This window comes from Oncorhynchus mykiss, chromosome 32, assembly GCF_013265735.2.
Source record: "Oncorhynchus mykiss isolate Arlee chromosome 32, USDA_OmykA_1.1, whole genome shotgun sequence".
Classification (NCBI taxonomy): domain Eukaryota; kingdom Metazoa; phylum Chordata; class Actinopteri; order Salmoniformes; family Salmonidae; genus Oncorhynchus; species Oncorhynchus mykiss.
In genome coordinates, this window is record NC_050572.1 from 23,347,362 (window position 1) to 23,375,304 (window position 27,943).

The 27,943-nt window shown below is 44.6% G+C and overlaps 1 protein-coding gene across 1 annotated transcript in view; it reads left to right on the forward strand.

The window, feature by feature from the left end:
• Positions 1 to 27,943, forward strand: part of LOC110489408 (thrombospondin type-1 domain-containing protein 7A) — a 169,279-nt gene that overhangs the window by 46,792 nt on the left and 94,544 nt on the right. The window contains exons 2-3 of the mRNA XM_036971022.1: positions 13,548 to 14,595; positions 16,795 to 17,043. Coding sequence (XP_036826917.1) covers positions 13,548 to 14,595; positions 16,795 to 17,043 — 1,297 coding nt within the window. The remainder of the gene's footprint in view (positions 1 to 13,547; positions 14,596 to 16,794; positions 17,044 to 27,943) is intronic.

Genomic DNA, 27,943 nt, shown 5'->3' on the forward strand with positions numbered 1-27,943 from the left:
ATCCTTCTCTCTCTCTCTCTCTCTCCAACCCTCCCTCCCTGTATCCTTCTCTCTCTCTCTCTCTCCAACCCTCCCTCCCTGTATCCTTCTCTCTCTCTTTCTGTCTCCAACTCTCCCTTCCTGTATCCTTCTCTCTCTCTCTCTCTCTCTCTCTCTCTCTCTCTCTCTCTCTCTCTCTCTCTCTCTCTCTCTCTCTCTCTCTCTCTCTCCAACCCTCCCTCCCGGTATCCTTCTCTCTCTCTTTCTGTCTCCAACCCTCCCTCCCTGTATCCTTCTCTCTCTCTCTCTCTCTCTCTCTCTCTCTCTCTCTCTCTCTCTCTCTCTCTCTCTCTCTCTCTCTCTCTCTCTCTCTCCAACCCTCCCTCCCGGTATCCTTCTCTCTCTCTTTCTGTCTCCAACCCTCCCTCCCTGTATCCTTCTCTCTCTCTCTCTCTCTCTCCAACCCTCCCTCCCTGTATCCTTCTCTCTTTCCTTCTCCAACCCTCCCTCCCTGTATCCTTCTCTCTCTCTTTCTGTCTCCAACCCTCCCTCCCTGTATCCTTCTCTCTCTTTCTCTCCAACCCTCCCTCCCTGTATCCTTCTCTCTCTCTCTCTCTCTCTCCAACCCTCCCTCCCTGTATCCTTCTCTCTCTCTCTCCAACCCTCCCTCCCTGTATCCTTCTCTCTCTCTCTCTCCAACCCTTCCTCCCTGTATCCTTCTCTCTCTCTCTCTCTCTCCAACCCTCCCTCCCTGTATCCTTCTCTCTCTCTCTCCAACCCTCCCTCCCTGTATCCTTCTCTCTCTCTCTCCAACCCTCCCTCCCTGTATCCTTCTCTCTCTCTCTCTCTCTCTCTCTCCAACCCTCCCTCCCTGTATCCTTCTCTCTCTCTTTCTGTCTCCAACCCTCCCTCCCTGTATCCTTCTCTCTCTCTCTCTCTCTCTCCAACCCTCCCTCCTCGTATCCTTCTCTCTCTCTTTCTGTCTCCAACCCTCCCTCCCTGTATCCTTCTCTCTCTCTCTCCAACCCTCCCTCCCTGTATCCTTCTCTCTTTCCTTCTCCAACCCTCCCTCCCTGTATCCTTCTCTCTCTCTCTCTCTCTCTCCAACCCTCCCTCCCTGTATCCTTCTCTCTCTCTCTCCAACCCTCCCTCCCTGTATCGTTCTCTCTCTCTCTCTCTCTCTCTCTCCAACCCTCCCTCCCTGTATCCTTCTCTCTCTCTTTCTGTCTCCAACCCTCCCTCCCTGTATCCTTCTCTCTCTCTCTCTCTCTCCAACCCTCCCTCCTTGTATCCTTCTCTCTCTCTCTCTCCAACCCTCCCACCCTGTATCCTTCTCTCTCTCTCTCCAACCCTCCCTCCCTGTATCCTTCTCTCTCTCTCTCCAACCCTCCCTCCCTGTATCCTTCTCTCTCTCTCTCTCTCCAACCCTCCCTCCCTGTATCCTTCTCTCTCTATCTCTCTCCAACCCTCCCTCCCTGTATCCTTCTCTCTCTCTTTCTGTCTCCAGCCCTCCCTCCCCGTATCCTTCTCTCTCTCTTTCTGTCTCCAAACCTCCCTCCCTGTATCCTTCTCTCTCTCTCCCTCTCCACCCTCCCACCCTGTATCCTTCCCTCTCTCTCTCGCTGTCTCCAACCCTCCCTTTCTGTATCCTTCTCTCCATCTCTCTCCTTCTCTCTCTCTCCCTCTCTCTCTCCCTACATCCTCTTTTCTCAATTTCTTTCTTTTCATCACTCCCAGCATACTCCCTCAGGATGGATAATTCTCACTTCTGATCAACTTCAGTATGTTGCAAACCCACGGGTAGCCTGATAAGATCTTACAACACCACGGCTGTCCCTACTCTCTGTGTCCCTTCTTATTTACTGCTCACACTCATAGACGACCCATCTGTCATATCAAGTGTTGTTTGTTCCTTCTCTCTTGCCGTAGTTAATTGTTTTTGATACTCCCAACGGCAATCATTATTCAGACGCAAATAAATCAACGTGGACAACCTTGATTTAGTGTGGGGAGGTCATTAAAAGTGTGTGTGTGTATTTCACCTTGAAGTCATACCCCCCATACACACACACTAATTAATATTTTACCACAGGATCAATGTTGCTCTGTGTTGTTTGTTTCTGCTGCAACGACTCTCTGGTGAAAATGCAACCATTCTATTGGACAAGGAATGTAATATGTATTCAACCCTAATTGCCTCTGTTTTTAAGTTGCACGTGTTTCCCACATAGAGCCACAAGCTGTAGTATCACATTGTGAGGAGGACAGGGGCCAACCACTCTCCCCACTTCTTTTGGTTCTATATTCTGGTGAGTGGAAGGACAAAGGATACATTTTCAACATCTGGGATGTGTATGGGAAGAAGGGGGGTTGTTTTAAGGTGTGTGTGTGCGTGTGCATGCGTGCGTGCGTGCGTGTGTGTGTGTGTGTGTGCGTGCGTGTGCGCGTGTGCGTGCGTGCGTGTGTGTGTGTGCGTGCGTGTGCGTGAATGTGTGTGTGTGTGTGTAAGGGAGGGAGGGAGGTATTGGTAGCATTTGGGGGTACTGTGAGGGACACCAAACAGTGGCCTCATTGTACATCAGCTCAAGCTGTGTGTGTGTGTGTCCCTCTCTCTGTCTCCCTCAGTAGGGTTGTACAGTTCTTTGTGCCTGGCCCCAGTCAGCCTCTGTTATGGAGGAACAATGAGAGATGGCCATTCGGCAACAGTAATCACACATACACACAAACACACACACACACCATCATGAAGCAGATAGATACCCTTCCTCCAGCAAGGACAGCTCAATGCAGTTTCCATTCAGTCTACAGTGGAAGACCTGGTCTAGGTGACCACCGGATGAATACTGTAGTTCTTCTGTATGTGTGTGTGTGTGTGTGTGTGTGTGTGTGTGTGTGTGTGTGTGTGTGTGTGTGTGTGTGTGTGTGTGTGTGTGTGTGTGTGTGTGTGTGTGTGTGTGTGTGTGTGTGTTTGTATGTGTTTGTGTGTGTTTGTGTGTGTGTGTGTGTGTTTGTGATTGCCCTAAAGGAACGAGGAGCCGGTGATGTAGAATTCAATGAGGATTTGTTCTTGACCTAAATACACTTTAGTATTATTGTAAAAAAGTGAAAATACAAAGATGTCAAATTGAGGGGAGAATGTGTCACCCGTGTGTGCATGTGTGGGTGTCGTTGCGTGGGTGTGCCGGCGTGGGTGGGTGGTGGTTTGTAATGAACACTCTGAAATCACTGTAGATAACTCTGCTCCTCCGATCTCCTCCACTGTGCTGCTGCATATTTATTATGATATCTGCTTCCTGCTTCCTGCTCCAGCGAAGAATTCACAGGAAATCAGCTCCCTCTCAAATGCACATTAAGGGTGTGTGGGCACGTGTGCGGTGTGTGTGTGTGTGTGTATGTTTGTGCATGTGTGTTCATGTGTGCATGGTTTTGAGAGTGTGTGTTCCTGTAACTGTTCGTAGTATAATAGTGTGATTTCTGAAGGTTTATGGCTTCCACCTCATGTCAGAATTTATTTATTTTATTTTATTTCACCTTTATTTAACCAGGTAGGCAAGTTGAGAACAAGTTCTCATTTACAATTGCGACCTGGCCAAGATAAAGCAAAGCAGTTCGACACATACAACAACACAGAGTTACACATGGAGTAAAACAAACATACAGTCAATAATACAGTATAAACAAGTCTATATACAATGTGAGCAAAGGAGGTGAGAAGTAAATACAATATAGCAAGTAAAACACTGGAATGGTAGATTTCCAGTGGAAGAATGTGCAAAGTAGAAATATAAATAATGGGGTGCAAAGGAGCAAAATCAATAAATAAATACAGTAGGGGAAGAGGTAGTTGTTTGGGCTAAATTATAGATGGGCTATGTACAGGTACAGTAATCTGTGAGCTGCTCTGACAGTTGGTGCTTAAAGCTAGTGAGGGAGATAAGTGTTTCCAGTTTCAGAGATTTTTGTAGTTCATTCCAGTCATTGGCAGCAGAGAACTGGAAGGAGAGGCGGCCAAAGGGAGAATTGGTTTTGGGGATGACAAGAGAGATATACCTGCTGGAGCGCATGCTAGAGGTGGGTGCTGCTATGGTGACCAGCGAGCTGAAATAAGGGGGAGGCATACCTAGCAGGGTCTTGTAGATGGCCTGGAGCCAGTGGGTTTGGCGACGAGTATGAAGCGAGGGCCAGCCAACGAGAGCATACAGGTCGCAGTGGTGGGTAGTATATGGGGCTTTGGTGACAAAACGGACAGCACTGTGATAGACTGCATCCAATTTATTGAGTAGGGTATTGGAGGCTATTTTGTAAATGACATCGCCGAAGTCGAGGATTGGTAGGATGGTCAGTTTTACAAGGGTATGTTTGGCAGCATGAGTGAAGGATGTTTTGTTGCGAAATAGGAAGCCAATTCTAGATGTAACTTTGGATTGGAGATGTTTGATGTGAGTCTGGAAGGAGAGTTTACAGTCTAACCAGACACCTAGGTATTTGTAGTTGTCCACATATTCTAAGTCAGAACCGTCCAGAGTAGTGATGCTGGACGGGCGGGCAGGTGCAGGCAGCGATTGGTTAAAGAGCTTGCATTTAGTTTTACTTGTATTTAAGAGCAGTTGGAGGCCACGGAAGGAGAGTTGTTTGGAATTGAAGCTCGTCTGGAGGGTTGTTAACACAGTGTCTAAAGAAGGGCCAGAAGTATACAGAATGGTGTCGTCTGCCCTCCGATTTTACACACTGAACTCTATCAGAGAAGTAGTTGGTGAACCAGGCGAGGCAATCATTTGAGAAATTAAGGCTATCGAGTCTGCCGATGAGGATGTGGTGATTGACAGAGTCGACAGCCTTGGCCAGGTCAATGAATACGGCTGCACAGTATTGTTTCTTATCGATGGCGGTTAAGATATCGTTTAGGACCTTGAGCGTGGCTGAGGTGCACCCATGACCAGCTCTGAAACCAGATTGCATAGCGGAGAAGGTGCGGTGTGATTCGAAATGGTCGGTAATCTGTTTGTTGACTTGGCTTTCGAAGACCTTAGAATGGCAGGGTAGGATAGATATATGTCTGTAGCAGTTTGGGTCAAGAGTGTCCCCCCCTTTAAAGAGGGGAATGACCGCAGCTGCTTTCCAATCTTTGGGAATCTCAGATGACAGGAAAGAGAGGTTGAACAGGCTAGTAATAGGGGTTGCAACAATATCGGCAGATCATTTTAGAAAGAAAGGGTCCAGATTGTCTAGTCCGGCTGATATGTAGGGTTCCAGAGTTTGCAGCTCTTTCAGAACATCAGCTGACTGGTTTTGGGAGAAGAAGAAATGGGGAGGGCGAGTTGCTGTAGGGGGTGCTTTGCTGTTGACCGGGGAAGGGGTAGCCAGGTGGAAAGCGTGGCCAGCCGTAGAAAAATGCTTATTGAAATTCTCAATTATAGTGGATTTATCGGTGGTGACAGAGTTTCCTATCCTCAGTGCAGTGGGCAGCTGGGAGGAGGTGTTCTTAGTCTCCATGGACTTTACAGTGTCCCAGAACTTTTTGGAGTTTGTGTTGCAGAAAGCAAATTTCTGCTTGAAAAAGCTAGCCTTAGCTTTTCTAACTGCCTGTGTTTATTGGTTTCTAACTTCCCTGAAAAGTTGCATATCCCAGGAGCTGTTTGATGCTAATGCAGAACGCCATGGGATGTTTTTGTGTTGGTTAAGGGCCATCAGGTCTGGAGAGAACCAAGGGCTATATCTGTTCTTGGTTCTACATTTATTGAATGGGGCATGCTTATTTAAGATGTTGAGGAAGGCATATTTAAAAAATAACCAGGCATCCTCTACTGACGGGATGAGGTCAATATCCTTCCAGGATACCAGGGCCAGGTCGATTAGAAAGGCCTGCTCGCTGAAGTGTTTATCTATGAGGGTATGTTCTAAAGGTAGAGGGGACCAATCCAATTGGAAAAATAGATATTGTTATAGTGAACCAAGAAAATTGTCCGATGGACCTATTCAGATAGCAGACGATAAGACAGCTAACGATTAGCGGGCTGCAGATGGGCGTTCAGGTAACGTCGCAACGGAGGGGCCAGTTGGATAACTCCCTCGGGCAGATAACGTCGGTAGTTCAGTCATGAAGGTCTGGTGGGGCTCCGCGTCGGCAGTAAAACGGGTCCAGATAGGTGATTGTAGCCCAGGAGTGACTGATGGAACTCTTCAGCTGGCTAGCTCCGGAATTATTGATGTTTGCTCCAAGACCAACGTAAGCCAATAGTCACTCGGATAGCAGCTAGCTAGCTGCAAGATCCAGGTGTAAATGTACAGAGCTTGTGGTAGAAATCCGGGGATATGGAGAGAAAATTGGTCCGGTATGCTCTGTGCAAAGCGTTGTGCAAAACTGCCGATAGCTTTTCGAGCTAAAGGATAGCTGATGACCACCAACCGTGGTTAGCTGTATACTAACGTTAGCCAGTAAACTGGCTAGCTTCTGGCCAGCTTCTGGCTAGCTTCTATTGTAGATTTCAGATTTGAGGTGAACAATATATTTTTTTTAAATTGGTGAGGTGGGTTGCAGGAGAGTGTTTTGAAGTTGAGATTTTTTAGAAAAATATATATAAAAAGATATGTGAAGAAAATATGTAAATATATATATACACGAGACACGACAGGACGAGGACAAAGGACGTCTGACTGCTATGCCATCTTGGGGAAGGAAAAAAAAGTATGGGGAACATGTCTGACAACCATTAGCTAACAACAAGGTCTTCCTCAACCCCAGACCTTAACAAGCACCGGCACCCACTGGCTGTGTCACACACTGTACACACACAGATGTGCATGCACACAAACACAGACACAAACACATAATGAATGCAGTGAGGGGCAGCCACATAGAGAGTGAGAAGAGGAGCTAATAGTCCGTCATCTTCCCATTTCTCTCTGAGCCTATTGGCGACCAGCGGCACGGTTCCCCACACGTTTCCCTTCAGCTGGGCTTCTGGGGGATCAACCAGCCTATTAATTATATATGCAGACAATATGGTTCAGGCGGTTTGTTGATATTGCTGAGAGTGCCTCCACTTTACCTCTCGAGTGCACTGCAGCTGGAATGTCTGCTTGGATGTACGACAAAGTGATATACCTGCGTCTCTGCTCGATGAGACCTTAGCTGTCTCTGATTTGAGGTAGAGCACTCAAACTCAACTCTGGACCTCGAAGCCATTTCTACTGCCTGTTTCTACTGCATTGTTCCCTTCTAATCAGGATCTGATTTAGACCTGGGACACCAGGTGGGTGCAGTCAATGATCAGGTAGGACAGAAAACCAGCAGGCTCCAATCCTCGTAGGGTCAGAGTTGAACACCCCTGCTATAAAGGCTGCTCATCATCATTAGTAGCTAATCTTAGTCAATCGCTGTAATGATTTAAGCATAAAGTACATGAAAATGTGATTGCACAGTACTTTGTGATGTCAGTGGGAGTTTCAACAAATTATGTTTTGCCCAAAAGAGCATTTTGTACACTTCTGTAATTGCTATGTCGAGCATGTTGAAGTAATGGCCCTTTATTTGTTCTCTATTGCCCGGGGATGATTTCCCATCATACACATGTCAAAAGAGTCAAGAGTTCATCCAGAAATCATCCCCCAAACATGTCATAGTTGTCTTCCAGTGCTCCGTGCAGATCTCTGTTTTCCACCAAACTGACCGCAAAGGCTGAGAAGGGAACATGGGTTTTCAATCGTCTTTCTCCTCCCAGGTCTGTGTGATACTACACAAGTCCGTGTTAAGATAGAGCCAGCCTTGTGCCTCTACTGGTTCAAAGAGCCATGCAGCACAGCATTGTTAAGGAGCCATGTAATGTACCCCTTTCTAAAAGGGAAGAGATCTCCTACTCTGACTGGCTTATGAAATATACATGACCAGTCATTTGAGCGACTGGTGTCATGTCTACGGTCTCTCGCTCATAAACTAGACAACTCCATTCGGACTGATTGTCCTGTCTGCATGCCTGTCTGGGATGCCTGTCTGGGATGCCTGTCTGGGATGCTTTCTCGGGTGGTCAGTCAGATGTTATTGCACAATTCTTTTTGGGTTGGATTTAATGTTTCCGGACATATTTTCAGCCTATTTCTGATGGAACTATGCTTAACCTGTGTCCACGAAACCCGCTTTATGGATTTAGAAACAATGTCTGGTGGTGATATTTTTACTGATGCCTGACACAAAAGCTTTACAACATGCGATCATTTAGTTCAAATGTTGCCACCTAACAGACAACCCTGGACGACCTGTAGACGAAGAGAACGAGGCGATTTCCTTTTCATACATCTACACACTCCCCTTTTCATTTAATCGTTCCTGCTGGAGATAAAAGAGCTGAATCACTGTGGGCGGGTCGACCACCGCTCAGACACAAGGTGACCTGGAAGTAGGTCACTCAACTACAGAAGGTAATCTCAGAAATAACTAATTGAATGATCGAGAGAGAGAGACAGAGAAAGAGGGCGGGAGAGAGAGCGATGGTGGGAGAGAGAGGGGGAGAGGGAGGGACAGGGAGAGAAAGAGAAATACACTTTCTCCTCTAGGATATTGGAGATAGATCTGAGCATGTATATAGTCTCTACCATTTTGGCAGACGTTTCTGTCCAATGAGACTGTGTTTCTGGCATAGGGAGACTAATGCCTGCGGACTCATTGTGACTATTTTCTCAGTTTTGCTTTAGGGTCGGGAAGATATTCCTTGTTTCACTTTTTATGGGAAACAAGGAATATCTGAATCTGAATTTCCGGACCTTTTTACAGTGTCTTTGTCATAGATGTGTGTTCAACATATGAATACAGATTGACTAGCCTGATGGGGTTCCCCATTTTCCCCATCTTCTCCATCCAAATCCTATGGTTACACACACACACACACACACACACACACACACACACACACACACACACACACACACACACACACACACACACACACACACACACACACACACACACACACACACACACACACACACACACACACACACACACACACACACACACACACAGCGCCTCCATCCAAACTCTCTGTTGGGACGCAACACATCACATTGCTTTCTATTTCCTTGGTAAATGTCAACACCTGCCCTCTGCCAGGCACCATGGGAGAGAGGGATTGGCAGAGGAGTGGGCGGAGGGTAGCCTAGTGGCTAAGAGCATTGGGCAAGTAACCGAAAGGTTGCTGGTTCAAATCCCGGGCCGACTATGTGAAAAATCTGCAGATGTGCCCTTGAGCAAGTCACTTAACCCTAATTGCACCTGTAAGTTGCTTTGGATAGGAGAATCTGATAAATGACTAAAATTAGAGACACATGAAAGAAACATCCCATTATTGATCAAATATTTTAGCTGGCAAGAAAGCAACTGAGGAAATGCATGGGGCAAACTTTCTTTCTCTCTTTCCCTACTTTCTTTCTCTCTTTCCCTTCTCTCTTTTCTCTTTCTCTCTTTCCCTCCCCTTCTCTCTCTTTCTCTCTCTCCCTACATCTCCCTACCTCTCATTCCCTATCGCTCCTCTTCCCCCCAGTCTCTCCCCTCCTGTGGCAGCACCATGAGACGAGGGCCTCGGTTCTGACAGATACTAAGTAGATCACATCATTATCTTATCAGTGAATAACAGGGTGTTGAGACACCAGCATTAAAGCTTGTTCTAGCCTGTCCCCAAAGGCAGAAACACATCACTTATTTTCCTCAAAAGATGACCTTCTCCCTCCTATCGATTCAAAGCTGTCTGCAGAGAGAGGGGGATTTGATTCAAACAAATAAATAAACACGGATTGTAATTGATTTGTCTGGTGATACAAAAGACGACAGTGTGGCAGGAAAATAACTGTTGAGGGTAATGACTAGGGTGTGTGAGCATCATAGGGAAATGTCATTTGCAAGTATTAGAGCTGGGTTGTGTGTTACTGGAGAGGCAGAGAGGCACAGAGCTAATCCACTAACAGTCATCTCACTGGTGTGCATGTGTGTGTCTGTGCGTGTGGTGATGCTGGGGAAGATGAGTGTACTGGGGCGGCAGGGTAGCCTAGTGGTTAGAGCGTTGGACTAGTAACCGGAAGGTTAAACCTCCGAGCTGACAAGGTACAAATCTGTCGTTCCCCTGAACAGGCAGTTAACCCACTGTTCCTAGGCCGTCATTGAAAATAAGAATTTGTTCTTAACTGACTTGCCTAGTTAAATAAAATAATAAAATAAACGTATAGTGTCCAATTGGTCTATGGATCTAAGAACTGGTTCCTTGCCCAATTATTGGCCAAGGAGAGCCAGACCACTTTCATCTCTCTCCATCTCTCCATCATCACCCATCTCTCTTCACAGTAGGCCTCTCTCCCTCTCCCCCCATCTTGCTCTCCCTGTTTCAGTCTTTCACCTTTCACACTAACTGTCAATCGCTCACATCCCCAACTTCTCTCCTTCCTGCCTTCCTTCCTCTTTCTTATGACTTGTTCTGTATTAGAAAGAGTGGTGGCTCCCCGGGGGTGGGTGTTCTAAGGGGGTTTGAGGAGAGGGGTCTGGGGGATGTGTCACACCCCTCGTGCCCCTCCTCTATGTTGGTAGAGGGCTGTTAGTTCCCCCTGGCTCCTCTCAGTGTGGGACAGGGGACGCAGGTGTGTGTGTGTGCATATGTGGTTGTGTGATGCAGGTCAATTTGAGCTGTTTTCTCCCTCTCACTCCCACTCTCTGTCATACTGTGGATAACCATATCACCCACTGACATGTTCATTAATTACCATGAACACCTGCAGAGAGGGGAGCCTTTCAATCCGAAACCTCACCCAGACACACACACTCACACACACCCTTCCCCTGGGAGGGCTAACATGTCACAGCTGTAACATGTTCTTGTTTAGAGAATAGAGTGCTGGGAATGCTTAACCCCCCTAGCTAATCAAATGCCTCTTGTCCTTTCTCTCAATTATGAAAATCAATTTCTTTATGGAAACGTTGGTCAATCGTGCTTTTCCCTCACTTGCTAGCAAGGAGTATACTAGATTGGCAGCCACAAAAGTTGTATGTGTGTGTGTGTGTGTGTGTGTGTGTATGTGTGTGTGTGTGTGTGTGTGTGTGTGTGTGTGTGTGTGTGTGTGTGTGTGTGTGTGTGTGTGTGTGTGTGTGTGTGTGTGCGTGTGTGTGTGTGTGTGAGAGAGCGGCAGGGCTATCTCTTGTGTTTGAGGCAGTTTCTCGCGAGGTGTTATTGAGCTGTATTGACTGGGCCTCTCTCTCTGCTGCTGAGGGCTAATTCAGCTCTGTTCCTTCTGCTGACATTTTCATCACCACGGCTCTGCTTTATGGAGTCAAGACATAAAACACTGCTTAAAACAGCCCCTGTCCTCTGTTCTCGGACCACTCTCCTCTCCTCTCCTTTCCTCTTCTTTCCTCTCCTCTCATTTCCTCTCCTTTCCTTTCCTTTCCTCTCCTCTCCTCTCCTCTCCTCTCCTCTCCTCTCCTCTCCTCTCCTCTCCTCTCCTCTCCTCTCCTTTCCTTTCCTTTCCTCTCCTCTCCTCTCCTCTCCTCTCCTCTACTCTACTCTACTCTACTCTACTCTACTCTACTCTACTCTACTCTACTGTACTCTACTCTACTCTCCTGTCCTGTCTCCTGTAGCTATCCCCTCAGCCCCGCTGTCAGGCAGATAAAGTGGCCTACATTGGAATTGTGTTATATAGTTTTCCCTGGTAAGAAACATTCTTGTAGCATTGAGGGAGAACGGATGCTTGGTTGAGTCTGATTTTCACAAAGCCTATCAAGAGGATTGTGCAGCCAGTGAAGCTTTTAATTCATGGAGAGTTCCCCTGTGCTGAACCTTAGTCCATCATATGCAGACATAAACAAATATGGAAAATGTATGAATATCTTGAGGGAAATTATTGTTCATGTCACCTGGAAGTTAAATGACAAAACTAGGTTGACTTTCCCTTGCCTGGCCCCAGGTCTGTTGTGCCTACTCCTCTGTCTGTTGTTATGCCTTGTTACACAGCAATAACTGATCTGGGACGAGGATACAGTGAACCCCCAGGCTGTGTCCTTTTTCCGGCAGCCGGCACTCCTCTCCTCCCTGAATCTGGTTATATAGTTCACTGGCACACCAGAGAGATGGGGGAGTGACAGAGGGAGAGACGGGGTTGGATGGGAGAGTCCGTGGTAGTTTGTTTAGCTAGGAGGAGGATTCCTCTGACCTCGGACCCACTTCTGTGATGCAGATTCATCTGAGCAGCTTGTCCTCTCACATAGTAAGCCACGTAGGTTTTCCCTCTCCTCCCTCAGCTCACAGAGAGAGGCAGGCGGCCCAGGCCAGCAGTAGCACTGCAAGCTGCTCAATCCAACAACATAAAACAGGCAGAGTTCAATCCAGGGAAGGGCCCTCTGCACCGCTATTCCTCACTGATAGAATAGCAGGGCTGTCCTTCAGCACCACTAGATGGCCCACATTGCAGCAATCCCTATCCAGCCAGAGATTGGCGGAGCTATCCTTTCAGCACCACAAACACAAGCACATCAGCACTGTTGTTGTCATGGGCTGGTTGTACCCTTATTAGAAGTCCTGCTTATCCTTCATGCAGAATTGATTGATTGATTGATGGACTGCTTATGCTAGAATATGCCAGGGTAGGTAATTCCTCACTGACCTCCCTCCTCACTGTACCTTAATCTTCTACATTTCCTGGGAATATTGATTCTGTCAGTAATTCTGCCCTGCTTCTGGACTCTGGGCTCTGTAGGCTCTGTGAAATCTGGGTTCTGGGCTCTGTGGGCTCTGTAGGCTCTGGGCTCTAGGCTTTGTGGGCTCTGTGGGCTCTGTGAGCTCTGGGCTCTGTAGGCTCTGGGCTCTAGGCTCTGTGGACTCTGGTCTCTGTGGGCTCTGGGATCTAGGCTATGTGGGCTCTGGGCTCTTTGTCTGCCTGTCCTGTACTTACTTGGCGTTTTATGTTCCGAGGGTATGTTTACCTCTAGACTTTTAATTGCATTCCCATAAATCCTAGAGGAAGGACGTGCAATCAGAAAATTGCACTTGGCATAGTGATTTATGCGGCTTGATTTGTGTTTGTTTGTGTGAGTGTGTGTGTGGTAGGGATTTAGAACTTGAGCGAAGGCGTTATTTATCAGGAAGTACTTATTCCTCCTCACGAGCCACTTTGGTTGTTTGTGTTGGATGTGTAAATACATTACAGTTCTGTTGTCCTGAGAAGCACTTCAGAAACTGACTGATAGTCCTCTGGTATAGAAGCGTTAGAGAGCTTGGTCTTCTGGGCTTTAAGGGGCTTTGATTCATAGGAAAGTCATATGAAGAGATGATGCAAATTCCTTATAAACTGCCCTCCAACTTTTTATCAAAATCAATGTCAAGTCTTGAACAGTAACATTTAGATGAAGTTTTACACAGATGGACGTGTCATTTTGTAGCTATTAAGAACTGTACAGTAAAGTTCTAATCTGACAGATAGGAGCTGAGTTTCTTCTACATGATGCTTTCCATTTGGATAATATTATGACTAACTGCTCTGATAGTTAATCCTTCAGTTGAACTCCCTGTGACCTCTGTTGCTCTCTGTTTCCTCAGGTCCATGGGGCCGGTGTATGGGCAGCGAGTGTGGCCCAGGGGGCAGCCAGAGCCGGGCAGTGTGGTGCGCCCACTCTGAAGGCTGGACCACCCTTCACACCAACTGTGACCAGGCAGAGCGCCCGGAGAACCAGCAGAGCTGCTTCCACGTGTGTGACTGGCACAAAGACCTGTATGACTGGCAGCTGGGTGCCTGGAACCAGTGTGTGCCCGTGTCCATGCGAAGCACTGGGGCGCTCCAGCGGCCAGCCGTATGTACCCGCGGCGAGGAGGGCATCCAGACACGCGAGGTGGGCTGCGTCCAGAAAGCAGATGGCGTGCCCGCGGAGGATGCAGCGATTTGTGAATATTTTGAGCCCAAGCCCAGGCTGGAGCAAGCCTGTCTGATCCCGTGCCCGCGGGACTGTGTGGTCTCCCAGTTCACCCCATGGACTTCCTGTTCGAAAACGTGCGGCATGGGTCTTCAGAATCGTGTCCGTTTTGTCCTGGCGCCGCCTCTGTTCGGGGGCTCGGCCTGCCCTAACCTGACAGAGTTCCAGACATGTCAGCCAGGTCCCTGCGTGGGCCCAGAGAGCCTCTATAGTCTGAGGGTGGGGTCCTGGGGTCCCTGCTCTGTACCCCTCCCTCGCACGGCCAGGCAGGCTCCCACCTTTACTCACGGTAAAGATGTGGCTCTCCCTCGCCGGCTTCGCAAGGGCAGAGAGGGTAAAGAGGGTAAAGAGGGCAGCGAGGTGCCCACCCCACGCCAGCCTCGACTGAGCAAAGAAGAAAGGATGAAAAGAAAGGAGGAAAGAAAGGAGGGGAGAAAAGGAAGACAGGCAGCCAAAGAAGGACGCAGGAAGAACAAGGAAAGAGTCAAGGAGAGGGTGAGGGAGAGAGTGAGGGCGAGGGGGAGGGTGAAAGACCCAGAGACCAAAGAGCTGATAAAAAATAAGAGGAACAGGAACAGACAGAACCGACAGGGAGGGAAGTTCTGGGACCTGCAGGTTGGATACCAGACCCGGGAGGTGACCTGTGTTCACAGGAGCGGAAACACTGACGCACTAAGGTCAGTCTCACTTATAGTTTATAGTCTTACTGTATGCATCACAGCTACCTCATGATGACTTTCTCATCCATTTGTCACCAGTGTCTCTGATATAATTTTCTATGTTCCATTGTTTCCCCATTACAGAGGTGATGTAGGGATGCATCTCTCTGTGTGTTATAGAAAGACATTATTACTGGCAGCACACGATTCACAGTCAGCTCTGAAAGAATTACAAGAGCCTAAAGTGTTCTGTGTTCTGCAGTACTAACGGTCACACACCATGAAGTCATCATCACCCACATGGCTTTGTTAATGTATAAGAGAGAGAGAGAGATTGGAATCTATGCCTTCTGGAATAGATATGGCAATAGTGTTTTGTCATAGAATATTACACACGGTTTTGGTTTTAGTAGGTCTTCTTCTTGTTCTTCGTACCTCATGTATTCTCTCATTAGTTTATTCATAGTACCCTCAAATAATGTCTTTATGCTGGAACCACTTTAAAGTATTGGCAAAAATGCTGCCTTTGGAGTTTTTTTTTTGTAGCTCACATTAATCCACAATAGTCCTGTAGTTTATTAACATTCATATTCAACGGCTTGTTTACTTTGCGTTTCAAATATTTTTGGCCAGTTTTTTGCAACCTCTTTTCCTAAAAATCTCAGAAAGTAGAGCTGTGTTTTTGGGTTTTTCTCTGAAGTGAGGGTTCAGTCAATGGAGTCTGCAGTGTTTATGTTTGTGTCGTATTTTCATTGACATTTATTCTTTGTTTAACCAAAGAACTTGTCGTCTTTCAAAGAAGCAATTGGAATTTTCTACAGCGTGAAGTTAGTTTCAAAGCTTCAGATTTACCATAACCTCCAAAGCATTGTGATATTCAGCGATTAATATATAGTAAGTATTAATAAAGAGAGACGAGGATAAACAGCATTCTTGTTTTTGCGCCTCAAGATAGCGTAATATTCCAAGAAAACCAATATTTATTCAGTGAGATCAACTATGAGAGTTGAATCGATGATGAGTCGAAGTGTCATGGCTTCCTTCCATTCTGCTGTACTCAACCGTGTCCCTGGGATCCAACAGACGATGAGAGGCCTCAACCATAACATCTATGAAATGGTCAGAGGATCAAACCTCTGTCCCTTTCCGTTAACCATCATCCTGCGTAACGTCCATTTCTATGGGCGGCCATCTAACCACATCAACATACTGTAGCATGGTCTTTCATTCATATTACAGCTGGTGAGGGAGATAAGTGTTTCCAGTTTCAGAGAATTAGCTGGGTGGTGGTGGTCAAGACGTGTTTTATTGAATGGTCTCCATTCCACTCTATTCATGTGCACATGCTTTCGAAAAGGCATTGTTCCTCTTTGCTGAGATGTGAAATGCATGTACGTTCCCATTCTGTCTCTGAGGTAACGGGGTGGCTGTTATGGTGACCACTTAACACCGAATAGATCTATTCCACTTTCTTAAAGGGATATGAATGCTTTAGCGCATCTTGAAAGAAAAGGAAAATGGGCGTCCATAGGGAGATGGTCAGAGAAAATCAGAAATGATTGAAATGATGGGATAACAACTTGTTCAATTATATTCCCGTATGTAGAATATATATTATATCTCTATGATCGAGGTCTATCCTAGGATTAATGTTGAGACATTTCTCCTTTATAATGAGGAGTAGTGTTGAGGTATTTTTGTTTTTTTTTAGGAGCTACTCATAGCATCTACCACAGATGTCGAACTGAAACCCCCAAAGAGGCTTATCTGATCTGATACTGACCATCTACCAACCACATTGTTGGCTAGAGGCCAAGGATCAAGTGTGTTTACTGTTATAGAAGCTCTGAAATACATCTGGTGGGAATGTTTTCCATCTCATTTCATTTAACATTGGTTATTATTTATTCTGATGTTTATCTGTCTCTAAGCTAAGGAAATATATAATTGTATATTTGGGTCCTATTTCAGATTTACATTGCTTTGGGTGAGAGTACCTGCTAAATGACTACAATGCTAAATGAATATGTAGGTTTGTAGAATTCAGTACTTTGCAAATTCAGAATGAGTTCAAGGGGTTTGAAGCTGTGGTGTTCCTGAATTGGATTTTGCAAACAAGTTTGGCCTTATTAGGACACCTTGCCTCATTCCTTTGACCAAACACCTTCACTGATTTCTTTGAACCTAATTAATGAACGCCTTGTCTCTTCTCTCCAGCCTGTGTTCTCGGGAGTCCCTACCAGTGACCTACCAGGCCTGCGTCCTGGCCAAGGACTGTGAGGTGAGCGACTGGACCGACTGGTCGCCTTGCTCCAAGGACTGCTACGAGCTCAACGGGCCCACGGGTGAGCGCACACGCACACGCCGGGTACACCAGTTCCCCGTGGGAGAAGGGGAGGAGTGCCCCGAACTGGAGGAGAAGGAACCCTGCACCCCTCAGGGAGAAGGGGTACCCCCCTGTATTGCGTAAGTACTCTATCACCCAACGTTTGAAAAATATGTGTGATTTCAATGTCTTATATGGATGTCTACGTTTTTGTACGAACAGTATAAGAATTGTGTAGTTTGTATACTCACATTGGAAAACGTAAAAATGTAGATGGTCAATTGAACTGCACTTCTACTCTGCAGGCTGGCTGACAATTACAGTTACTCACTTTCTAAAGTGTACTATGGGTAAGCTGCCTGTCTGCATCCCTAAATAGCTTTGCTGACAAAAAAAAGAAACACTTAATGCATCAGACACTCAGCCAGACAGGCCCGGTCTGTCTCTAACACTAAATGCATATGTGCATACGGGAAATGGTTTGTTTCTGTGTGTTAAGTGATTAAGGCCATGCGGCCGGAACGTTGGCTGGTTGCTGTAATGACTGTGTAGCTAACCATATAACACAACAGTAGTAGTAGGACTAAGAGCACTGGGGAGTTATCAGTAGGGGGAGGAGCCACAATAACAACCTGACTACTATTGGTCTGTGGGTTGTTTGGTGTCTGCTGGCTTATTATCCACAGCCTGAGTGGTGTCATTGATCTGATGAATGTTATTTATTTAATCCACTAACTATGTTTAATCGTTACCCGATTAAATTAATAATGTACTCATTAGATATTTGGGGCAACACGGGAAGAGGTTGTTTAAAGAGTTACCATCTCCCGAATTAAGCTCTGTAAGGTATACAGTGGGGAGAACAAGTATTTGATACACTGCCGATTTTGCAGGTTTTCCTATTCTACAAAGCATGTAGAGGTCTGTAATTTTTATCATAGGAACACTACAACTGTGAGAAAAATCCAGAAAATCACATTTTATGATTTTTAAGTAATTAATTAGCATTTTATTGCATGACATATGTATTTGATACATCAGAAAAGCAGAACTTAATATTTGGTACAGAAACCTTTGTTTGCAATTACAGAGATCATACGTTTCCTGTAGTTCTTGACCAGGTTTTCACACACTGCAGCAGGGATTTTGGCCCACTCCTCCATACAGACCTTCTCCAGATCCTTCAGGTTTGGGGCTGTCACTGGTCAATACGGACTTTCAGCTCCCTCCAAAGATTTTCTATTGGGTTCAGGTCTGGAGACTGGCTAGGCCACTCCAGGACCTTGAGATGCTTCTTACGGAGCCACTCCTTAGTTGCCCTGGCTGTGTGTTTCGGGTCGTTGTCATGCTGGATGACCCAGCCACGACCCATCTTCAATGCTCTTACTGAGGGAAGGAGGTTGTTGGCCAAGATCTCGCGATACATGGCCCCATCCATCCTCCCCTCAATACGGTGCAGTCGTCCTGTCCCCTTTGCAGAAAAGCATCCCCAAAGAATGATGTTTCCACCTCCATGCTTCACGGTTGGGATGGTGTTCTTGGGGTTGTACTCATCCTTTTTCTTCCTCCAAACACGGCGAGTGGAGTTTAGACCAAAAAGCTCTATTTTTGCCTCATCAGACCACATGACCTTCTCCCATTCCTCCTCTGGATCATCCAGATGGTCATTGGCAAAATTCAGACGGGCCTGGACATGCGCTGGCTTTAGCAGGGGGACCTTGTGTGCACTGCAGGAGTTTAATCCATGACAGCATAGTGCGTTACTAATGATTTTCTTTGAGACTGTGGTCCCAGCTTTCTTCAGGACATTGACCAAGTCCTGCCGTGTAGTTCTGGGCTGATCCCTCTCCTTCCTCATGATCATTGATGCCCCACAAGGTGAGATCTTGCATGGAGCCCCAGACCGAGCGTGATTGACCGTCATCTTGAACTTCTTCCATTTTCTAATAAATGTTCCAACAGTTGTTGCCTTCTCACCAAGCTGCTTGCCTATTGTCCTGTAGCCCATCCCAGCCTTGTGCAGGTCTACAATTTTATCCCCGATGTCCTTACACAGCTCTCTGGTCTTGGGCATTGTGGAGAGGTTGGAGTCTGTTTGATTGAGTGTGTGGACAGGTGTCTTTTATACAGGTAACGAGTTCAAACAGGTGCAGTTATTACATGTAATGAGTGGAGAACAGGAGAGCTTCTTAAAGAAAAACTAACAGGTCTGTGAGAGCCGGAATTCTTACTGGTTGGTAGGTGATCAAATACTTATGTCATGCAATAAAATGCAAATTAACTACTTAAAAATCATACAATGTAATTTTCTAGATTTTTGTTTGAGATTCCGTCTCTCACAGTTGAAATGTACCTATGATAAAAATGACAGACCTCTACATGCTTTGTAAGTAGGAAAACCTGCAAAATCGGCAGTGTATCAAATACTTGTTCTCCCCACTGTATATCTGTTACATCGATAAACAGTCATCTTATTAATCATTGCCTCTTATCATATCATCATCATTCTGAACAGTCGTAACCTCATGCATCTGCAAAAAACCCAACCCACTCTGTGCCATTCACTCCCGAAGCTAGCTTATCTTCAAATGAGCAGATGAACCCCATAGTTCCAGTGGGGTGATGAGAATAGTGTACTACGGTGATTTGACAAGAGTAGTATGTTGGATTGAAGAGTTTGAGATATTTGACTCAGAAACTTGACAGATAAAAGGGAAAAACTTTCATAGTTACAGTGTTTCATCCATACAGTTTTAAATGACATCACAAAATGAAAATAATTATTACATTTGTTTTCCATAGCTCCCCACTGACCCTTCCCCACATTCTTATGTTAGAAATATTGATCCATTATACAATTTGACCATCTTAGCGTTTAAGAGGCAAAATTGTCTGTGAAACAAAGCCATTCCATTGGTTAATACTAAAGGGGGAGAAAGAGCCCCCCTTCTCCTGTAATTTCCAACAGGGTCTGAAGTGTCAAACCGGCCCAGTTTCCTCGTCTGTGGGTGAGAGAAGGTTTATTTACAAATGTTTATTTACAATGACTGCCTACCCCGGCCAAACCCTATCCCAGACAACACTGGGACAATTGTGTGCCACCCTATGGGACTCCCAATCACGGCCGGTAAAACTAAATGCATGCTCTTCAACCGATCGCTGCTTGCACCTACCTGCCTGTCCAACATCACTAATCTGGACGGCTCTGACTTAGAATACGTGGACAACTACAAATACCTAGGTGTCTGGTTAGACTGTAAACTCTCCTTCCTGACCCACATCAAACATCTCCAATCCAAAGTTAAATCTAGAATTGGCTTCCTATTTCGCAACAAAGCATCCTTCACTCATGCTGCCAAACATACCCTTGTAAAACAGACCATCCTACCAATCCTCGATTTCGGCGATGTCATTTACAAAATATCCTCCAATACCCTACTCAACAAATTGGATGCAGTCTATCACAGTGCCATCCGTTTTGTCACCAAAGCCCTATATACTACCCACCATTGCGACCTGTATGCTCTCATTGGCTGCCCCTCGCTTCATACTCGTCGCCAAACCCACTGGCTCCATGTCATCGACAAGACCCTGCTAGATAAAGTCCCCCCTTATCTCAGCTCACTGGTCACCATAGCATCTCCCACCTGTAGCACCTCCTCTCCTTCCAGTTCTCTGCTGCCAATGACTGGAACGAACTACAACAAACTATTTATTTTATTTTATTTATTTATTTATTTTGCTCCTTTGCACCCCATTGTTTTTATTTCTACTTTGCACATTCTTGAAATGCAAATCTACCATTCCAGTGTTTTACTTGCTATATTGTATTTACTTCGCCACCATGGCCTTTTTTTGCCTTTACCTCCCTTATCTCACCTCATTTGCTCACATCGTATATAGACTTGTTTCTACTGTATTATTGACTGTATGTTTGTTTTACTCCATGTGTAACTCTGTGTCGTTGTATGTGTCGAACTGCTTTGCCTTATCTTGGCCAGGTCGCAATTGTAAATGAGAACTTGTTCTCAACTTGCCTACCTGGTTAAATAAAGGTGAAAAAATTGAATAAATAAAAAAAACACTGGAATGGTTGATTTGCAGTGGGAGAATGTGCAAAGTAGAATTAAAAGTAATGGGATGCAAAGGAGCAACATAAATAAATAAAATAAAATAAAAACAGTAGGGAAAGAGGTAGTTGTTTGGGCTAAATTATAGGTGGGCTATATACAGGTGCAGTAATCTGTGAGCTGCTCTGACAGCTGGTGCTTAAAGCTAGTGAGGGAGATAAGTGTTTCCAGTTTCAGAGAATTAGCTGGGTGGTGGTGGTCCAGACGTGTTTTATTGAATGGTCTCCATTCCACTATATAGGGAGAGATAGAGAGATTGGGAGAGGTGGTAAGGGGGAGATGGGTTTGGCTCAGTGTATGGGTCGATGGTGCCATACAAGAGGGGCGCATATAGGGAGAGAGAGAAAGATGCGAGGGAGGCGGTAAAGGAGAGATGGGTTTGGCGCAGTGTGTGGGGCGATGGTGCCATACAAGAGGGGAACATATAAGGAGAGATGGAGAGGAAAGAAGCGGCCCAGCGTTTGGCTTGTTGCCAGTGATGGAGGAAATGATTAATGGAGTGTGTCTGGGAAAGAGTCAGTTGGTCCGTGCAGTGTCTTATCTGATCCCCCCCTCCGCGCACACACACACACACACACACACACACACACACACACACACACACACACACACACACACACACACACACACACACACACTCACACACACAGATGGGCGTGTTGACACACCATCACTTTCACACCCAGCAGGCAGTCCTGAGCTGTGATGGCATGTGTGTCCCTTAAATTACCCCCAACCTGTACAATGCAATGTGGAACTATACTCCTCTGGTGTGGAGAGGAAGGTATTTCCTCAATTTTCACTGTTTAGACCTCTAGTCTGTTTGAGTGTTTTGACCTGCAGTTGCTAACAAGCTAATTCTGCGTGACAAAAAGTATTATAGTGGGTTGAAAACTAAAGTATTACAGTGGGTTGAAAACTAAAGTATTACAGTGGGTTTAAAACTAAATTATTACAGTGGGTTGAAAACTAAAGTATTACAGTGGGTTTAAAACTAAAGTATTACAGTGGGTTTAAAACTAAAGTATTACAGTGGGTTTAAAACTAAAGTATTACAGTGGGTTTAAAACTGAAGTATTACAGTGGGTTGAAAACTAAATTATTACAGTGGGTTGAAAACTAAATTATTACAGTGGGTTGAAAACTAAAGTATTACAGTGGGTTTAAAACTAAAGTATTACAGTGGGTTTAAAACTAAAGTATTACAGTGGGTTTAAAACTAAAGTATTACAGTGGGTTGAAAACTAAAGTATTACAGTGGGTTTAAAAATAAATTGTTACAGAGGGTTGAAAACAAAATTATTACAGAGGGTTGAAAACTAAATTATTACAGAGGGTTGAAAACTAAATTATTACAGAGGGTTGAAAACTAAATTATTACAGAGGGTTGAAAACTAAAGTATTACAGTGGGTTGAAAACTAAATTATTACAGAGGGTTGAAAACTAAATTGTTACAGTGGGTTGAAAAATAAATTATTACAGAGGGTTGAAAACTAAATTATTACAGAGGGTTTAAAACTAAATTATTACAGTGGGTTGAAAACTAAATTATTACAGTGGGTTGAAAACTAAATTGTTACAGTGGGTTGAAAACTAAATTGGTACAGAGGGTTGAAAACTAAATTGGTACAGTGGGTTTAAAACTAAAGTATTACAGTGGTACATGAGAACATCAGTCAGTCCATATTTTGTGTAAAACTCTATACAGTAAAGTTAGCATGCAGATCAGGACATAGCTTGGTATAGGTTCCGTGGGCAAAATTAGCCATTTTTTGTCCCTGATAGTGAGGAGAGGAATAAATCAAGGTTGGTGGACCAATGCTCCCTTTCCACCATTTGAAGAAGACCAGGATGAGATAGAGAGATGAAGAGGTGTGAACGTTGTGGCAGGAGGTCCAGTGGCAGTCAGTATTATTGAAGGATTCTTCCTTCAGAGTGATCCCATCTGTGTTAGTCCCAGAACCCCAGGTCTAGCTATGGACCATATCTCCCAGGTGCCTCGTTGTCCCACAGCCTCGTCATACTCTGTTGAAGAGAAAAGGCCTTTATAACAAAGCCATAATAACATTTGCCATGGTTGCAGTTGAGCAGAGGCGTTTTAAGGATTTCCACGTTTTTTTTGGGGGGTGGGGGGGTTTAAAAAATGCATTTCATGCAATTCTACCTGCTTTACATGACAGAATACATTAGCGTCTTTTTTAATCCCGCACAAATTGCCAACATGGGAAGCAACTTTGACACTGACAAATTGAATTCAAGCAACAGCCCAGGCCAATGAAGCGACACTTAGATTGTGCAATATTAGGAGGAAATATATATAGTAGTGTGTATATGTACAGTTGAAGTCAGAAGATTACATACACTAAGGATGGAGTCATTAAAACTTGTTTTTCCAACCACTCCACAAATTTCTTGTTAACAAACTATAGTTTTGGTAAGTCGGTTAGGACATCAACTTTGTGCATGACACAAGTAATTTTTCCAACAATTGTTTACAGACAGATTATTTCACTGTATCACAAGTCCGGTGGGTCAGAAGTTTACATACACTAAATTGACTGTGCCTTTAAACAGCATGGACAATTCCAGAAAATGATGTCATGGCTTTAGAAGCTTCTGACATCAAGTCAATAGGAGGTGTACCTGTGGATGTATTTCAATACCTACCTTCAAACTCAGTGCCTCTTTGCTTGACATCATGGGAAAATCAAAAGAAATCAGCCAAGACCTCAGAAAAAAATGGTAGACCTCCACAAGTCTGGTTCATCCTTGGGAGCAATTTCCAAATGCCTGAACGTACCACGTTCATCTGTACAAACAATAGTACGCAAGTATAAACACCATTAGACCACACAGGAAGGAGACGCGTTCTGTTTCCTAGAGATGAACGTACTTGGTTCAAAAAGTGCAAATCAATCCCAGAACAACGGCAAAGGACCTTGTGAATATGGTGCAGGAAATAGGTACAAAAGTATCTATATCCACAGTAAAATGAGTCCTATATCGACATAACCTGAAAGGCCGCTCAGCAAGGAGGAAGCCACTGCTCCAAAACCGCCATTAAAAAGCCAGACTACAGTTTGCAACTGCACATGGGGACAAAGATCGGACTTTTTGGAGAAATATCCTCTGGTCTGATGAAACCAAAATAGAACTGTTTTGCCATAATGACCATCGTTATGTTTGGAGGAAAAAGGGTGATGCTTGCAAGCCGAAGAACACCATCCCAACCATGAAGCACGGCAGCATCATGTTGTGTGGGTGCTTTGCTGCAGGAAGGACTAGTGGGGTACAAAGTATATGTTATGGTGTGTGGTGCATTTTCCTAGCATGGTTTAGGTCCACTAGTAGAATCTATGCGAAGGCGCATTGAAGCTGTTCTGGTAGCTTGTGGTGGCCTAACACCCTTTTAAGAAACTTTACTTTGGTGTTTCCTTTATTTTGCCAGTTGCTTGTGATAAAACTTAATCCACAGTTATTTGTTAGAAACTATTGAACCTCTGTGGCTAAATTATGCTCTCTGTTATATTTCTAACATTGAGAACATGCTCCTGTGGTTGGATTTATTTTGCCTCTTGGGCCCCCTACACGCTGACTCACACAATAGACCAGTCATGTTTGTTTAATTATGCAGTTTATTTTTAATTTTTAATTAATCAGTTACCTAATCAAGGCACAGCCCCCAAGTTACCCATGTGGGTACCCTACCTCCTCTCCTCTCCCCATCTGACGATTAGCAAATCAGCAGCAGGCTGTCTGCACTCATAGAGATCGGGCATGTGAGTCCTCTTGTGGTTGGCAGTTGCAGTAATAAAAATACAAAATATATACTACATATAATATATCCTGTATATATATAATATATACTGTATATATTTCAATTTTTAGTTATTTATTTTATATATTTTTTTGCTGCCTGTTGGGCCCCTCATGGGCCTGGGCCAAGGAGCTTCAGCCCCAGTAAGCCCCTGCATTAAACCGGCCCTGCAGGGACCCCATTCACGAATATGGAGCCCTTTCATTGGTGGTGACCTCAAAAAAATGCCATTATCGCCAGAGACATCGAGGCAGGGCAGCCATTTTGTGACCCCAGGTGGATTTGAACTGAAAAGCAATACCTAACATTCTTACTGAAGCACAATATGGCAGCCAGAAGGGAGGTGTACTGCCACGGACCAGAGCTAGGCTAGCTTTCTAGTATAGAGGCTCGTGAGAGAGGGTCAATTCTTAACAAAATAGCTTTTATGGACTATAAGGTAACAACATAAATGATCTCTTCAAGAATCAAACGTAAATGTTCATCAAATAAAACTTGCAAACAGAGCTCCCTCAGTCCTCTCCTCTGTGGTGAGGGATACCAGTTGTTGATATATGTTGTGGCTGATTGAGTAGCCGGTCACACCCTTAACTAGCCCATTGAATTCAGCTGTGCCTGTGTTCATTTTCCAGCCAGCGGCTTGTTCCAGGCTGACTACATGGCATGTGGTGCTGGTGAGGGTGTGGACTTTTAGTGGCTGCCCCTCACTACGCCACACACACGAAGGCACCTTTCAAGTTCCCTTGAAGCAGATCCCAGAGCTATCTATGAATTCAGTGCTGAGCGCTAATCTGAGTTAATAGATTGCCCTTTGCGGTATGATCTCTTTCAGTTTAATGCTGCTGAATCCTTCCACTGAGATTCACTTGGGGGACATTCAAAATTAATTCTGGATTGTGCGGCGAATTGTGAATATATGTTGAAGGTCAACTGCACAGACAACTTCTTTAAAAGAGACTTTCTAGTAGATGCACATTGCGTAACATCAATTGACCACACTCAAATGCATGCTAATGTTGTTTACTTCCCGAAAAGCCATTCTGCCAACCTCTCGCTGCAATTTGGCTGAAAATAACCATAGTGAAGAATGCAAATAGGGTTTAGTTCCAAATTAGTGCACTACCCATAGGGCTCTGGTAAAAAAGTAGGGCGCTATAAAGGGAATATGGTGCCATTTGGAATGAGTTTTAGCTTGTGCTGCATCATGATTTATTCATTGTAGAGAATTGGAGTAATGCAACGTTTACTGCAATGTTTTGTACTCTAGATGTAATCTAACAGGCATTTGTACTTGTACTACCGCAGGCTAACCCCCTTGTGGTAGGCTAAATGCTTTTTAAGAAAGAAATAGAGCACAATAAGATGTGAAAGAGAAGATAAACTTAGGCTACATTTACAAACTAAACACCTCAACAGCGTTCAAACCAATTCAACCCCCAAAAAATGTCCATTAATTATAATCCACATAATAATTCACATTTCCTGTTGCTGCAGGATTATTTTCCGACTGTAGCAGACTGGCTCAAATGAAGAGCCTACATCTGTACATAATGCATTTGATACAGTCAATCAAAGATGCTATCAAACTAAATGATGCTTAATAATAAGCTGTGACCTTGTAGGACACAATCTGGAGGGTACTTCATTCACAACAGGAATACAAGACTGCTAATATTCATGCAGCTGTACACTTTCTCTACTAGCCACTCATACTCACTTACCATATCTCCCTCAGTCAACTTCCTTTATGAGGACCACAATAGGAATGGTGGCATCAGAAATGGCACTCCAATTCCTATATGTAGTTGCACTGCTTTTATTTGTTGACACTTAGGGAAGTAGTGGAGTAGGGAACAGTTTGCTTTTGGGATGCAAACTATACCTAGAGTGAATCAATCAAATGTATTCATAAAGCCCTTTTCATATCAACAGAAACCCAGCCTATAACCCCAAAGAGCAAGCAATGCAGATGAGAAAGCACAGGAACCTAGGAAGAAACGTAGAGAGGAACCAGGCTCTGAGGGGTGGCCAGTCCTCTTCTGACTGTGCCGGGTGGAGATTATAAGAGTACATGGCGATTAAGGCCAGATCGTTTTTCAAGGTGTTCAAACGTTCATAGATGACCAGCAGGGTCAAATAATAATCACGGTGGTTGTAGAGGGTGCACAAGGAGTAAATGTCAGCCGAGCATTCAGAGGTTGAAACAGCAGGTGCAGTAGAGAGAGAGAGATTACACAGATCCACAAAGAATTCAAAAACAAACCCAATTTTGATTAACTCTGTTGGGTGAAATACCACAGTGTGACATCACAGCAGCAAGATTTGTGACCTGTTGCCACAAGAAAAGGGCAGCCAGTGAAGAACAAACACCATTGTAAATACCACCCATATTTATGTTTATTTATTTTCCCTTTTGTACTTTAACTATTTGCACATAATATGACATTTGAAATGTCTTTATTCTTTTGGAACTTTTGTGAGTGTAAAGTTTACTGTTAATTTTTTATTGTTTATTTCACTTTCGTTTATTATCTACTTCACTTGCTTTGGAAATGTTAACATATGTTTCCCATATGGGGGGGGGGGGGGGGGGGGGGGGACACACCTAATGAATGAGTCTTCAGTAAAGACTTGAAGGTCGAGACCGATTCTGGGCCCATCACATGGATAGGTAGACCATTACATAATAATGGAGCTCTATAGGAGAAAGCCCTGCCTCCAGATGTTTGCTTAGACATTCTACGGACAATAAAGCGGCCTTGGTCTTGTAAGCGGAGTGTATGTGTAGGCAGTGGTGTAAAAATCAGTAGTATTTGGGGTATCTGTACTTTACTTCATTGTGTATATTTTTTATAACATTTACTTCACTTCATTCCTAAAGACAATTATGTAATTCTTTCTTCATACGTTTTCCCTGGCACCCAAAAGTAACATTTTGATTGCTTAGCAGGACAGGAAATGGGTTGTATTCACACACATCAAGAGAACATCCCTGGTCATCCCTACTGCCTTTTATCTGGCAGACTCACTAAAGTCTGCCAGATAAAGTTTGCTTAATTTAAGGAATTTGAAATGGTTTATACTTCTACTAT